Consider the following 15,738-nt stretch of genomic DNA (forward strand, 5'->3'; position numbering starts at 1 on the left):
CAAAAATAGCTAAATTCAAAAATTGTGTAATGTTTATGCTACCAAATTATTTGTTTTGTTTAATATCTTTATTTGCATTTCGTAATATTGATAGTGGGCTAGAGAAACATTACCCATAGCCGTTTTTGTTTAATATTTCAGTTTTGATAGCTTTTATTTTTTTAAGTAAATAAGTAATTTAATACAAAACAGGTATTTCTTATAATTATTATATTGCAGAATTAAAAAGGAAAGTTTTAAATGTTTAATAAAAGCTATTATGAATGGAAAAATTTTATCCAAGCATTTAAAATTTTTATCTTGCTAAGTGTGCTAAATAAGTTGGGAAAGGTTTCTTGTCTAAATATTTAGTCAAAATTAGCAATGATATTTTGTAATCATTATTTTATGTATCATTGATAGAAGTTTAGCTATTTCCTAGAAAGAGAGAAGAAAATTTTATTTTATCTAAATTTCTTAATACATTATACTATTTATTTTTATTTAAATCTATCTAAATTAAAATATCATGTTATTATGCAGATGTAGGACTTATAAAATGTACCACTTTTGTGAATTGTACCAATGTAGAACTTATGAATGCTGTAAAATGTACTTTTATTTAAACCATTAGAACTTGTAGTTAAATCAGTTTTTATTTTATTTTTGCTTTGTTGAATTCAAATAGGTTTATTGTTTGACACATTAAAATGAAGTGTTATATATATTTTCTAGAAAATCTACTCCAAATTTTAATATTCCAATGTGCAAAGCTTCAAAAGTAACTATTGCTGAGGTAAGAATTACAGTTAAATGTAAAAATGTTTTTACTTGAAATGTAAGTGTCAATTTTTATTTTCTCATAAAACAGTCTTTTTTTTTATCAACTGGTGTCTCAAAATTTAAAACTGGGCTATTTCTGATAATATAGCTATTTTTAAACTTGTTGAATTTTCTAGAGATAGTTATGATCTGAATTCTCTGGAGTATGTACCATTTTGAAAAAAGGTTGTCAATAAAACACTTAAAACATCTATGATAAACTTATTAGATATTTTTTAATATTTTAATTAATAAATTTTATTTTAATGAGGGCATCTGAGTCTTTTTAGGCCTAAAATTTCAATTTTTCTTGAAAAATAAATAAATAATGGATTTATAATGATGTAAAAATGCATGAGCCTAAAATTGTAAATCATTAAGTATGTAAGTTCTATATTCAAAAATTATGTTTGAGATAGTGATTAACAGTCTATATTAGAAATATAAAAGAAATAATTGACTTTCTATGTAAGGAAACTAATTAACTAAGAACAATATTGCTGAGATCTACTACACAAATGAAAAGTGTAAAATTTTTTTCACTTAGGGGAGAGTCGGGTAGCCCCGCCCACTTAAGGAGTATTGCTTATATTTCTGTATAATAGTGAGTAATAATCAATATTTTTGTATGTTTCTATTGTTTTATCATCTAATTAAATACTGCAAAAAGAATAAGCCAAAAAAAGAATAGTTTAACTTAAAAAAACAGAAGTTTAAAAAACATGTTTTTCAGCTCTTTTCAAAATGTGTCGGGTCGCCCCGCCCAGTTACAAAAATTATGTTTTTTTTACTGTTTTTTCTGGTGTAAATGAAAATGACCAATGTATTGACAATAGATAAACCTCATCTATTATTTTTATCACAAAATTATTTTATTTATTTCATATTTATATACTTTTAGTGAATTCTATCATTTAATAACAACAATATTTGTTGTTAAAAATGCATATAACATTCAAATTTGAAGCAATAAAATAATAATCTTCGCAATCGTACATTTATCGCCAAACTAAAATTGGGCGGTGATACCCGACATTCATGTGAGCGGGGCTACCCGAAATCCGATTTTTTTGTACATTTGTAATTGCTCGAAAAAATTTTCACATATAAACTTCTTTCTTTGTTCAAATTAAACTTAAGACTGCATACTTTAATGCTGTATGCATAGAAAGAATTATTTTTTTAGTATTAAAATGAAGTTTAATCGAAACGTTCAACCAATTTTTCTTAATTTCATGACTACTGTATTCAACATATTTTCAAAACTATTGTTTACCATATTAACAGCTGCATAAATACTTGAAACTTTGACAATAATCTTTTTTAAATATAACAATCAAAGTCCAATGGCCCATTGACTTGAAAAAATATTCTATACATATGAAATTGACAGTGGGCGGGGGTACCCGCTGTGCGGGGCTACCCGACTCTCCCCTATTCATAAACTGATTTGCTTTTTCACTAATTTATCTATTTATTAATACCCTGATTTGCCAATCAGCTAATTCATTTGTACACCAAATCACTTATTTAATATTTTGTAATTCCTTGATTTTTTTGTTTCACTTCCTTTATTTCCTCCTTTTTCATTTCTTTTAATTATTTATTATAATAAGAATGATTCTTATTGATGGGTAACATAGCGATATTCTTTTTATTAAAATAGTTTTATTATGGTCATTATTACAGTGCAATAGCTTTAATTTTATAGCCTCTTTTTTCTTTGATTAACATAGGTTTAAAAGTTACAAAAATGAACTTTTGCTGTTCTATGATTTAGAAAAAAAAAAAGAGTTTTTTTTTTTTTAAATGATCCTTATACAGAATCTTACTTTCTGATTTGTTCACATTTTTTTTTTTTCGATACTCTATGCCAGTGATTCTCAACCTTTTTTTTGTGACGGCACACTTTTAACGATTTCGAAATTTGACAGCACAAAATGAAAAAAATTACCTTAAAAGTTATTTACTTACCTATAATACACTGTGTTAAATAGTTTGTGATAATAATTTCGAATGATAAATAAAATATGTACTACAAAAGCCCGTTTGTTGAGGGATTAATTATTTCTTCCGACAAATTTTTTGTTAGTTAGTAACAGTTATTTATTTTTTTGCTAGTTATTAATTGTTAGCTTGTTTGCTATAGTTATTATATGTTCGTTTTTTTTACATTAATTATTATTTATTTTTTTTTGTGATTTCTTGTAAATTAGTATTTTTGCTAATTATTAATTGTTAGCTTATTTTTTGTTAGTTATCCTTTGTTAATTTGTTTTTATAACTATTTATTGCGTAGCTTACTTTAATGATTACTTTTTATTTTCGTTTGAAAGTTAATATTTAGCTTGCTTTCCTTTGTTAATTTATAATTTTAATAGTCATTAAATTTCCTACCTATAATTTCAATATTTTTCAAAATTATTGTCTGAGACAAGACAATCCCCGACAAAGATGTTCATGCGGTGAAAGTATGGAAAAATTATAAAAAGTATATATAAAAAGCATTATAATTTTTATTGCATCATTTCCAATATTTGGCGGCACACAAAACTGCCGCAGCACAGTGGTTGAGAATCACTGTTCTATGCTATGTTTAACAAGTTACTTGTATTCTATTTAATGCTTTCTTGTAATTAGTTTTAAGGAAGTTTCTCTTACTGCACAGGTTTTATAATTATGCTTTTAATGTTATTTCTGATAATATGATTTATGAACCAATTAGACAATCTACTCTTTTTAATTATCATACAAATTAGAAAGTAAAATGTTTGAATCATCCAATGCTCAAATGAACAAAAATGTGCTTTTTTTTAAAGAAAATAAACCAATTTTTGTAATTTTGAACTATATACAAATTTTGTATTTTACTTAGAAATAAGTTAATTATCCATTTATATATGTTAGTTATGAACTAGAATTGGTGCAGTATTATAACAAATTGAATTTCATAAACATGCTACATACATACTCTTCATTTGCATACATAAACAAAAACGGGAAAATATCTTTGAAAATGGGTACTACAGCTGCATCAAAAATATTCATTAAAGAAGTTATCATGACTACTAGAAAAAAAATATGAATAAGAATGATGAAATATTTTAAATGAAAAACTTAATGAATGCCACAAGTGGTATTCACTACTTATGCCAGCCCATTTCATGTTTTTGTTATATTCTAATTTACCTATCAATATTTTATATTACTTCCAATAGAAAAAAGTAAGAAAAAATTTCAATTAACTTTGAAAGCTGAAAAATATTTCAATTGACTCTGTAATTCTTTGGTAATTATTGAATATTTAATTTATCCAATATTTTAAACAATCAAAGTTTTTCTTAACATTTTATTGTATTAATAATATAATATTGCTTTGATTAGCAAATACTTTTTAGTTTATTCAAATTGCATAATTTTTTTTATTTCAGGTTGAAGAAATTGTAGAAATTGGGGAATTAAATCCAGACCATGTTCATGTTCCTAGCATTTATGTACAAAGAGTAGTTCTCGGTGAAAATTTTGAAAAAAGAATAGAAGTAACTTTTTTTATTAAATTTCTCTGTTTTTCTATTTTTTTTAGTCTTGTTTATCCATACATATTTTTAAACTGAAGTAGTTCAATTTAGAATAATAAAAGTATTATTCTTTTTGGACTCATATGAATAAAAATTTCATTTTGAGTACTAATATATACTAAGTTCTGTAAATATACTTTTTATAATAAAACTAAATATCAAATTGTATTCATTTTATAATTGTTATTGATATTTATTCTTGCCCATTTTAACCTCACTCGCATATATAGCAGGTTAATATAGCAAGTGAAGTTTTTCATTTTTTTAAAATTGTTATTATTATTTTATTTATTTGTATTTTTCATTGAAAATTTCTCATCTTGAGTCTCGTGACCCCTAGGAACCCTTATTACTTTATATTATTTTAAAACTATTATGTAAAAGAAAAAATGTCCAAAATGATCACTTAGATTTTAAATTTTAATTTCATAAATACAAGTTCATAATAAAAGAATTCTTTTATTTTATTTTTAAAAACTTTATCTAGAAGCCACTTTAAAAAATTTGTAAAGTTGTTGTTAAAATTTATATTTTGCATATCAATCCACAAAAGGATGGTGTTACAAAATTAATATAAATTTATTAAAATTAATTATTTGTTTGAATGATTTTTGCTATTAAAAACAATTGTGTGTCAGAAACCGGACATAGTCAGTTCTAGCTTGAGCCTAATGTTGGATCAGTCTATAAAAAAAGTTTCGGGTTGAAATTCATGATAAAATTTCTCATTGGATTCCAGATTTTTATTTTTGCTTTTTGTTGTGCTGGTAAAAGATTAAAAAAATTTTAGTGAATAATTTCCTTATTTAGCCAAGTGTTGAGACCGTTGAATTCGGCCTTTATCTGACGTATATATCAGGCTCTAAATAATCCTATGTATGTCAGGCTTTAAAATTCTTTGGGCTTGTACCTCCAAAACTGAGCCTGAATCTGTCTCTATTGTGCATACAGAACATATTTTGTTTTGGCAGTTTAGAAATTTAAGTGAGTTTTGGCATTCTGAAATTTTTTGATTTTCTATTAACTAATTTTTTTTTTGTTATTAATTTTCTAATTAATAAAAAAAAATTTAGTTGCTTTGCTAATTATAACAATAAATATTTTAAAAAAGCTTTTGTGTTTTTTTATTTTATTATTATTATTAGAATAGATTCAATATAGGTGCAATCATTATTTGTAAATATTTAAAGTAAAAAAATAAACAATATTTAATGTACTGCTTAATTTTTAATTTACTGGGTTTTCATTCTCTATAATTGTACACCCCTAATTATTTTTTTATGCCTTATTATTTTTTGTTATTTTAGAGATTACGCTTTCAGACGAATCAGGGCTCTGGGCTGAAAACTCCAGCTGCTAAAATTAGAGAAAAAATCGTAAAAAGAGCAGCATTAGAATTCCAAGATGGCATGTATGGTATCCTTTTTAGAACCTTTTATAAATTCACAAATTTGATCGAAGCATGCCTTTGAAATATCCTTAACATACTTTCAAGTTAATTTGGGAATAGGTATACCTGTATTAGCAAGTAATTTCATTCCTCCTAACATTACTGTTCACCTTCATAGTGAGAATGGTGTCCTAGGACTGGTGAGTAACGATTACTGGTGATATGCATTACTGGAGAAAAAAGTTAATAGTCACTATCCCATCTTGAAAGATAACAATAAAAATTTTTTTAGAAATTGTGTTATTCATATCCTTACAGCTTTTTTTTTAACCACAATAAGTAGAAGTTTAAAGCCAGCGATTACAAATATATTTGAATTTTGATACAATTAAGCATCTTTGTAAATAGGTATGCTGGTTTTTCTTTTTGTATAAACTTAGCTTAGAAATTGTTTTAAGTATAATTAAGTGGTGTTTCTCAGAAAAACAAATGTTTATTAAGAAATCAAGCTGTATGCTCCTTCTGCTTACTTAAGTTAAAACAATTAGCTCGATTTTTAAAAATGTGTTATAAGTTTTTATATATGAATGTTTACAGTGAAATTGCCAGTGAACAAAATTTTGTTTTTGAATAGACATATACCAGTGACGCTGATTTTTTCCCCTTTTAATATGTATATTTGTCTTTAAAAAAATTAAATCCTGTTTTTTGTTTTAAATTATTATTAAATGTATGAGTTCTTATTAACTTGATAGCAAATTTAGTGTTGCAAATTTATTTTCGCAAAAGTTGCCACAAATTTATTTTTACCTTGTAGACAAAATAAATAAAAACTAAATTTTTTTGTTTTGTTTTTCTTTAGTCAAATTTAAAAATTTATTTCCATATCTTAACAGCATAGGGAGAAATACTTTATGTTTTGCCCAGCGCTAGAATAGATATAAATGTGTATTGTAATAGTTTGATTATTTAAAAATGCACATGTTAATCGTTGTGTTAAGAAGTACCTAATTTATTATCTTTTTTAAAACACTTATTTATTTAAATGAGAATTTATTTGTTTCATGCACAATTTTGTAATTTCTAAAGAATTTTTAAAAATTTTTATTTACTTATTAACTTTACCTTTCTTTAGTTTATTTTTTCTTAAATGATTCTAGTAATTTAAACTTCAACTGTGCTTCAAGCCATACAATTATTTTTAATTTTGATTTAATAGGCTAAAAATGAACTAAATGAAGTATATTTTTAATTTATATGTATTTTTCTATTACAATTTTTTTGTTACATTTTTCTGTTACTTTGTTTTGAGCACTTCTTTTTGTAGTGAAGTTATAGAATCGTATATTGTAACGTAAAACGTGTTTACCCATTTTAACATGAAAATTTATCAAGTGCAGTATTTAAATATCTTACCGCAGGATCCACATATAATTTTCTATGGTGTGTTTCTGATCTATACAGAGATTTCTGGGTTACTTTGATTTATTTTGTTATTATTAATTATCTATTATTGAAGATTCGTTTTCTCTCTTAGTATGTAAGTTAAAGAAAAGGATGTTTTAGTTTCTAAACTTTTAGTTGGTATAAAATTTGTTTTTATCATTAAAAAGGTGAGTACAAAATTAAAATTTGTAAAACACATTGCTTTATTTCTACTAAAAAAGTATGAATGGTGCATAATGGGCATTTAGAAAGTTTGTCTTTCAATTTTGCAATAATGTTATTTATAGTACTTTTGAAATATAATTTACTTCGTTTTATCCATGTGACATGTCTTTTCATATTCAGCATAAGTACTTATTTTTTAAGTAAAAAAAAGTTTGATAAGGAGAAAACTTATTGATCTATGAATAGTTATAATAAAAATTATAATCACATTAGGATAATCTGTTACACAATAAGAGAAAACTACCCAAAAAAAGAGATCTTGACCTTGATTTTTTACTTTAAATTAGGAATCACAGTTAGTGTAAAATCACTCCGTTAGATATTTGAGGATTGAAAAAATAATGTGTGATTTTTATAAATTTATTTCAAAATTTGTAAACAACTTCTTAAATGACTTATACAGTCTTAACTGAAAAGAACTATACTTTGTTTTTAAAAATCAAAGAAAAAAAAACTTCATAGATTGTGCTTAGCTCAATCAGAATCTTGAACTACAGCTTTAATTGAATTTTTAAAAACTGATTAAGTTAATTAAATTTGCCCTGAACTTTGTGTTTGAACTTGCTGTGTTACATTTTTATCTACATTCTGGCGGTAGTGTTTGTATATTACAATTTAAGGAAATTTTGACACCTCATCTTTCCTATACTCTCTGTGAAAATGCTGTATTATATGCAAAAATTTGTAATATTGTGGATTTCTAGAAATGCTTATTTTGTGCTCGTATTATGTTAAGTGGAAAACATTAAACAAATTTGCAAAGATTATTTTAAATTTTGTTATTTTTTACTTTCTATTTGTGTTTTGTATCTCTCTTAATTTTTTTTAATTATCTCTATCAGGCAGAATAAAATTCCACAGTTTTTAAAACATGTTTTAGGAGTTAATTATTTAATAAAAAATCAAAACGTTCTTTTCTTCTTCAAAAATAAAAGTTTAACAATGTTTTTATTGTTAAATAAAAATCTTAACTTGAAATAAATGATAAATAAATTGGTTTTTTAATTCAAATTTTACGAAAATATTTTTTAATTTAATTTTTTGTATTAGTAATAAAATTTGTTAAATTTTGATGATACTGAAAAAATTTTCATCATATTTAGGCTATAAACTAACATCTACAGAAAAAAATATGTAAGATAATCACATCTTTTTTGTACCATTGTGAAAATGTAATGCCATATTTTTTTATAAAAATAACGTTTATTTATTTCAATTTTTTTTATTCATACTTTTAGGGTCCATATCCATTAGAAAATGAACAAGATGCTGATTTAATAAATGCTGGCAAAGAAACTGTTACTGTACTTCCTGGTGCATCATTTTTCCCAAGTGATGAATCATTTGCAATGGTCAGAGGGTTAGTATATATAGACGTTTCACTTGTTTTTACAAGGTCTTTATATTAAAATAATTTAATTTAATTTAATAAAATTAAATAAATAATTTAATTTTAAATTCATTTCACGTTTCATATTTGAATTTTAAAAATTTAATTTTAACTGTATCATGTTACTTGATAGCTGATTTGCACAGTGCATAGTTGTTTATTTTGATCCTAATTAACTTATTTTTTCAAAAGTTTTAAAGTCATCTTACTATGAAATGGAATAAAAAGAATTTTATTATTTTTAATTGATAGTCTGCAAAAAATCTACTCTAAGATTTTTCTTTTTAATTTATTCATGTTTAGTTTGAGAAAATAAAATTTAATATGTACATTTTGATACGTTTTTTTATTTATTTAACTTTCATCGGAATTTATTGAATGCTGTCTTAAAGCAACTGAGTGTTTCAAATTTAAACAAATTTGTATAAAACTCTTTCCTCAATACATAGCTTTTAAACTAAATAAGAAGGGGGAAAACAAGTTTTTTTTTTGTGGGCAAAAGAATAAAATTAATAAATAAAAAAAAGTAAGAGGAAGAAATGTAAACTAGTACGTATTTTAATTCTACACTTTCAATAACTTTAAAAAAAATTATATTCTTCACTTTAAAGAAAAAAATTTTTTTCTTCATATTTTTCTTAATGATTATTTTTTTTAATCTTTGTTCTTTTGCTTGACTAACTTGTTCTCCCTACCCTCCTTTTCCCTTGTTATAACTTGTTTGCAATATTCTTCAACTTTCTTTTGTGTTTGGACTCTGAAGAGGGATGTTCATTCCAGAGCTGAAACTATAATATGTCTGTTTCTGTGTAATTCATGAGCTTTTTTTTTTCTCATCCTTTAGCTTTATCCATATATTACATTGAGTTAGCATAAGTAAGACATAAAATCCTGAGAAGCTTATGAACAAGTATTTCTTTTCTCCCCCAAAATATATTTTCATTTTTCTCAAGTAAAATTTCTTTTTAAGAATGTAATTTTAGATTGTTGTATTTTTTTAAAAATTATTCTTGAGAAGTATGTTGAATAAATTGTAATTTTATTAAATTATTTTTGCCGAGTTTTATTGAATGGCTTCAAATTATATGCATGTAATGTTTGAAAATTATTTTTAATAATTTTACTATAGGATTCATGCATTATAATTTCTATTCATTATACAAAAAATTGTGTGTATCCTTATTTTTATTTATTTTAAAACAGTGGTCATATTCAGCTAACTATGTTAGGAGGAATGCAAGTTTCAAGATATGGAGACTTAGCAAATTGGATGGTTCCTGTAAGTTTAGTTTTCCTTATTTACTCAAGTTGTTTTAAAAAGTATTGGGTAAAAAGATGTTTATTTTTAATATTCTTTTGAAAACGTGTTATGTATTGGCACTACTACTAAGCTGAGCTTTAATACTAGTTTACTCTAGTTACTTTAGTTTATATATTAAATTTAGTTTGTATATTGGTTATTGTTTATATGATATTACTGTTTAGTTTATATAATTTAAAACTTATCAATGAATTTTTTTTAGAAATAATATTTATGTCTTATTTATTTTCAATCTCTGCATAATTCAGTAAAAAGAACATACTGACATGAGGAATTTTTCTTTGTAAAAGAATTTTATCATTTACCAGTGTTGAATTTCCACTTCTCATCTAAAGCAATTTAAGAATGAAAAAGTCTTTTAAATGAAGTCCTACTATACCTTTGTTACCTATATTACAAACAATTAAATTAATTGATTCTTTATACCTAAATATTTTTTCTTGCATTTTCATCTTTACTTCTATTTTTTGTAAAAAAAAAGTAAAGAGAGAAAAATGTTCCATCTTAAATGTTTTGAATACTTATTATTATCTATCTTGTCCATCTTATCTTGTTTCATGTATTATCAATATAGTATAGTTTTACACACTTCTAACTGAAACTTATTACAGTAAAATAATTTTCCGTGTAAATTAAAGTCATGTTTTACCAGTACATATGACTTGTACTGGTAAAACATGAAATAAGTACCTCTTGACTTGTTTTAGATTTATATTGTTTGATTGATTTTCATTTGAGTATTTTGTTGTTTATGTTGCTTTATATTAGAGGGGGCGGAACTAGATCATGATACTTGAATTAAACAGATGATATAGATTTTTTTTTTTATAATTCTTGAAAGTAATACTGAACTAACTGAGCTTAAAATAAAGTAACATTTCCTAATTTATAGTAATATTATTTAAAGATATTTTCAAATTTTTTAAACTCCAGATTTTTGTCAAAACAGTATTAAAAAAGAAACTTGTTATAAAATTCTGTTTCAAAAAAATTTTTATAGCATATATTGTTACTATAGAAAATAAATATTAAATTTTTTTTCCTACTTAAAATGAGAACTTCATTTAACTTGAAGCTATTGAAGAAATCCTTATTTAAAATTTTTCTCTTTTTCAAACTCCATAGCTGTTCTATAACTTCTGTATATTTTTAAAAAAAAATTTCTCACTTAAAATAAAATTTGAAACAGATATCATACTATAAACAGGGTGCATAGCGTATTTAAAAAGTGCTTATTTTCGATTTTTAAAAAGTGCTTAATTTTTCCTTTATTATGTTGATTTTCGCTTCAAATTATACAAAAAGACGCAGTTCACATTGTTCTATTCAGCGTTTTCACAATTAATTCAACCCCAATCTATTTCGGTGTATTGTCAGTCCATAGTGTACAAAAACACCATTCGTTTTACAAAATTTCATGATTTTTGACAGTTGTCAAAAACAATGCCAAAAGTTTTTTTTTTTATCATATATTACGGTTAAAACAAGATAAAACCGTCAGTTGTCAAAAACTTTCCAACCCTGCTTAATTATGATACTTTTTTAAAGTGCTTAAAAATATTTTTTGAGTGCTTGATAAATGCTTAAAAGGTGCTTATTTTTTGTTGAATAAATTTGGCTACGCACCCTGTATAAAACAAAAAAAAATGCAATAAGTATTACATTGTTTTACAAATGAAGTTAACTAACTTTTATCTTATGTATGATTTTTCCAAATAAATATGCAACAAATTTACTGGGCTTCTCAAATACATGTGTAAACAAAATTTGAGTATTTCCAAACTGCATGTTTATAGTGAATTCCTTTTGTTCGTAAATTATTTACAGGGAAAGCTTGTTAAAGGAATGGGAGGAGCTATGGATTTAGTCTCATGTGGGAGCAGTGGTACAAAAGTAGTTGTTACTATGGAGCACAACGCCAAAGATGATACGCCTAAAATTGTAGAATCTTGTTCTTTACCTCTTACAGGAAAAAGATGTGTTGACAGAATTATAACAGAAAAAGTAAATCTGCACATTTTTACTATTTTTCTCATTGTATTTAAGTTTTTAACCATTTGACGCACAACTTTTGTTAAACATATTTTTCACACTTTTATCATTATTTTACATTAATTTAGGTTAAAATCAGTGAAAATATTATAGTTAAATATTATAGATAAGTGAATTTATATAGATTTAAAAGAAACAGTTACTTATCATTAAAACGTCTTTACTTCAGAAAATCAATTATTGATAAATTCTTGACTATAAATGAAGGAAAAGATTTTTAAACTACTTTTTTTTTTAATTTTATCTTTTAATATAAATATGATACAGATAATCTAACAGATTTTTTGGATAAATATTCGACTGTTTTTTATAACTAAAAAAGCGTCAGAAAAAATATACAAAAAAAAGGCCACCAGTGTCCCATCTGCATCAAAGGGTTAAAAATTCATGCACTGACAATCAGACAAACATTACTGCAAATTATGTCAGTAATGTTTGAAAATTTTTTGGTTAAGTCAATGGCCTAGTAAAAGTTAACTTAAATATAGATAATCTGATAGTTATTATTGATAAATCTGATATTATCATTGAATTATTTTTTCTACATCATTATCAATAAACTATTTTTTATGCATCAGTATGTATAACATTTATATTTATGTAGAATTTATATTTGTTTCTTTTGCTGTTTTAGAAAGCATTTTTATGTTATATTTCAATCTCTATTTACAAACTAAACTTATGATATAAGTTCAAAACATCTTTAATTAATACAAGAAATACTTTTAAGTGAACAGCTAATTCTATAATTTGATTTTTCAACTCAATGTACTTTGATTTCCATATTATGTTTATTTGTCATGCAATTACTAGCAAAATATTTAATATATGATCTAAAATATTTTATATTTTAAAGAAATAGCTTTACATTTCAACTTAAAGAAACTGAAGGAAAATTATTTTTATAATTTCTGAATCATCTGTCAATGGATTGTATTGTTAGACTCCTAAATTTTCATAGATATATCTTACAAAAAAAATTCCAAGTTGTGTACTAATTTAATATATTTTTCTAAACGTTTAAATTTTGTTTCTGGTTTGATTAAAATAATTATTCGAAATATATAATTCTAAACATTTGGTTTGTTGTTCAGTATTTAAATCTCATTGTTCTTCAGTTCTTTTATATTACTTTTGTTTATTGTTTTGTAATGTGAAATAATGGCTAAGATTTATGATTTAAATTAATATCAATAGATGGTACTGTGCCAATTATTTATTCTTTCTCACATTTTTGTTATATTTTGATTCTCTGTTGTGCTGCCTGTATGTAATAAGCAATTTGTCCGTTTCTCTGTAGTCATTTTATTTTAGAAACCAAGTATCTTTATAGAACAATTTAATAGTAAGCAAGTATAAATTTGAATCTCCGTTACATTTTAAAATTATTTTATCATAACAATGCAATCTTTAAGTTGATAATAAAATAATAATTATTGGAAAAATTCAACTGCAAGTTTATTCATGTTAATTAAAAAAAATTTCTGGGAAATAAAAATGAACTAGTCTAGTTTCAACTAACATTTATTTTTGTTTTAATCAAATAAAGTTAGGTTTGTAATAAAGATAATATAGTTTTTCAAAACTTTATGCGTTAATATTGTTTATTTATTTAATTATTGAACTTTCTATACCTTTGCTTCAAGATTTTTATTAGCTGATATTTGCGTTTTGCACTAACATTTTTATGGATGCATTATTGTTGTAGATTAATTATTATTATTATTTTTTGTTATTTAGTGTTTTGCTGTTGGAAAAAATATTTTTAATTTGTGATTTATTAAGATTTTGAACAAATAGTATAATTTAATTACATAGGAATAATCTTTAAATGGGCTTAATTGAGAACTATTTTTCTAGATACTAATTTACATAAAAAAAAGGAAAATAAAGTATTCTTAGAATACACAATCATCATGTTGGTTGTGAAGTTAGGTTTCCTTAATTTCAAGTTCATTGTACACCTTTGTTTTCCAAACTAGCTGAGTAAGCTTTAAGCTGGCACCAAGGTTAGGACTCAGATTCTTCACAATATTAGCTCAGTGATTTAACCACTGTTTTATAGCAGCTCTATATAAAAAATAATCTTTGTAAATATTTATTTATTAAAAATGTTCCCAACTGAAAAGAGAAGAAATTTTAAAAATTTTATTTAAATTTTGTAAACGTAATTTTGCATTATGATTCTTCTATAAACAGTAGCCTTTTGTTACTAGAATGATTATTTTATTTTATAACCATCATTGAACAGCCGACCCAATTTTATGGGTTTACGATTACTAATCTTCACTCTGTAACCTTGTAATTTTGAACCTAATTCAGAAGACAAAAGAAGGATCAGTTATTGGGAGAAATTTGCCTTTGTGGAAGAGTTCTTGATGGAGCTAACTCTTATTTGCGTTACATGGAGAGGAAGACCACGCGAACCTCCCACAGTTATCCTGATTGGCAAGGGGACTCTAACCCATGATCTGTCCACCACTGAGGATATTTCATGTCAGCACTGTGGTCAGTACAAGCCAGATGCAGAATTCGTATATCGACTGAGATTCGAACCCGGTTTGCTGTATTGGAAGGTGAACGCTCTATCACCTGAGCCATTGTGACTCAATGCCTACCTTTACCGAATAACAACACTTATCTTTCAACAAATTTTCACCAATATTGGAACTATCTTGTTACAGATATTCTTTCCATAAAAAAAATAACGATGCATTAGAGAAAATCAATCAAAAGAATACAAGGGCATGACTATTTGGAAATCACAGTTTTCATAGACTGTAAAAAACAGAGCCTAGCCCTTTTGCCGCTCTTTTTAATTGGGAATAGGACACCAGTGATGGAGAGTGCATCAATGGTTAAGAAGTATATCATGGTCAGCTTTGGACAGTGTGAAAAATGGTATAGAAATTAGAAATGCTATGGGGGTTAGAAATACAGGATAGTAAGATACCTTAAAGCATGGCGGTGTTGGGCAAAATTGATTGATGACCTTTAGCAGTGGAATTAAGACTGAACCAATGGTGTAGCTATGGGGCAATCAGCAACAGCTCATACGGCAGCAATATTGACATGAAATGACATAAGTCAAAAGGCTAATGCATTCAACCTTCTGTCAAAAAGCATGCGATGGACAAAGTTTAATTATGCTCTAAGCCCCCTTGAAATAGTTTAACAAAGTTCTCCAGGTCCTTCCAGTCAAATATCAGAATTGCATTAACTTGGCTAGGGGTTATATCAATCTAGCTTATATATGATCAGTTTTTTGCTTATAAATTGCATTCTTTCCTCTGACATTTCTGTACAATCTAAATATAGTGTATATAATACATACACAATGATAGTGCATGTTTTTTTTTTCGTGATCTACTGAAAAAGAAAGGGAAAAAAAACTACTTCTAAAAAACCACAAGAATATTTTTTCCCTTAGGTGAGATAACTGATTTCTATTAAATCTAAGACATTTTTCGGTTCTGGGGGTAGCAGAAACCACTGACAATCTTTTGATATTTCAAATAAAAGTTAAAATTTTCGC

At 25.2% G+C, this 15,738-nt stretch overlaps 1 protein-coding gene across 3 annotated transcripts in view; it reads left to right on the forward strand.

Moving 5' to 3' along the window:
• Window positions 1–15,738, forward strand: part of SCOT (Succinyl-CoA:3-ketoacid CoA transferase) — a 29,656-nt gene that overhangs the window by 12,761 nt on the left and 1,157 nt on the right. For all 3 annotated transcript variants that reach the window (XM_087159426.1, XM_087159427.1, XM_071180278.2), the window contains exons 7-13: window positions 715–775; window positions 4,233–4,340; window positions 5,687–5,795; window positions 5,875–5,969; window positions 8,679–8,800; window positions 10,034–10,109; window positions 11,979–12,155. In XM_087159426.1, coding sequence (XP_087015552.1) covers window positions 715–775; window positions 4,233–4,340; window positions 5,687–5,795; window positions 5,875–5,969; window positions 8,679–8,800; window positions 10,034–10,109; window positions 11,979–12,155 — 748 coding nt within the window. The remainder of the gene's footprint in view (window positions 1–714; window positions 776–4,232; window positions 4,341–5,686; window positions 5,796–5,874; window positions 5,970–8,678; window positions 8,801–10,033; window positions 10,110–11,978; window positions 12,156–15,738) is intronic.

Source organism: Parasteatoda tepidariorum, chromosome 3 (genome assembly GCF_982258835.1).
Source record: "Parasteatoda tepidariorum strain Cologne lab strain chromosome 3, Ptep-v5.0, whole genome shotgun sequence".
NCBI lineage: Eukaryota > Metazoa > Arthropoda > Arachnida > Araneae > Theridiidae > Parasteatoda > Parasteatoda tepidariorum.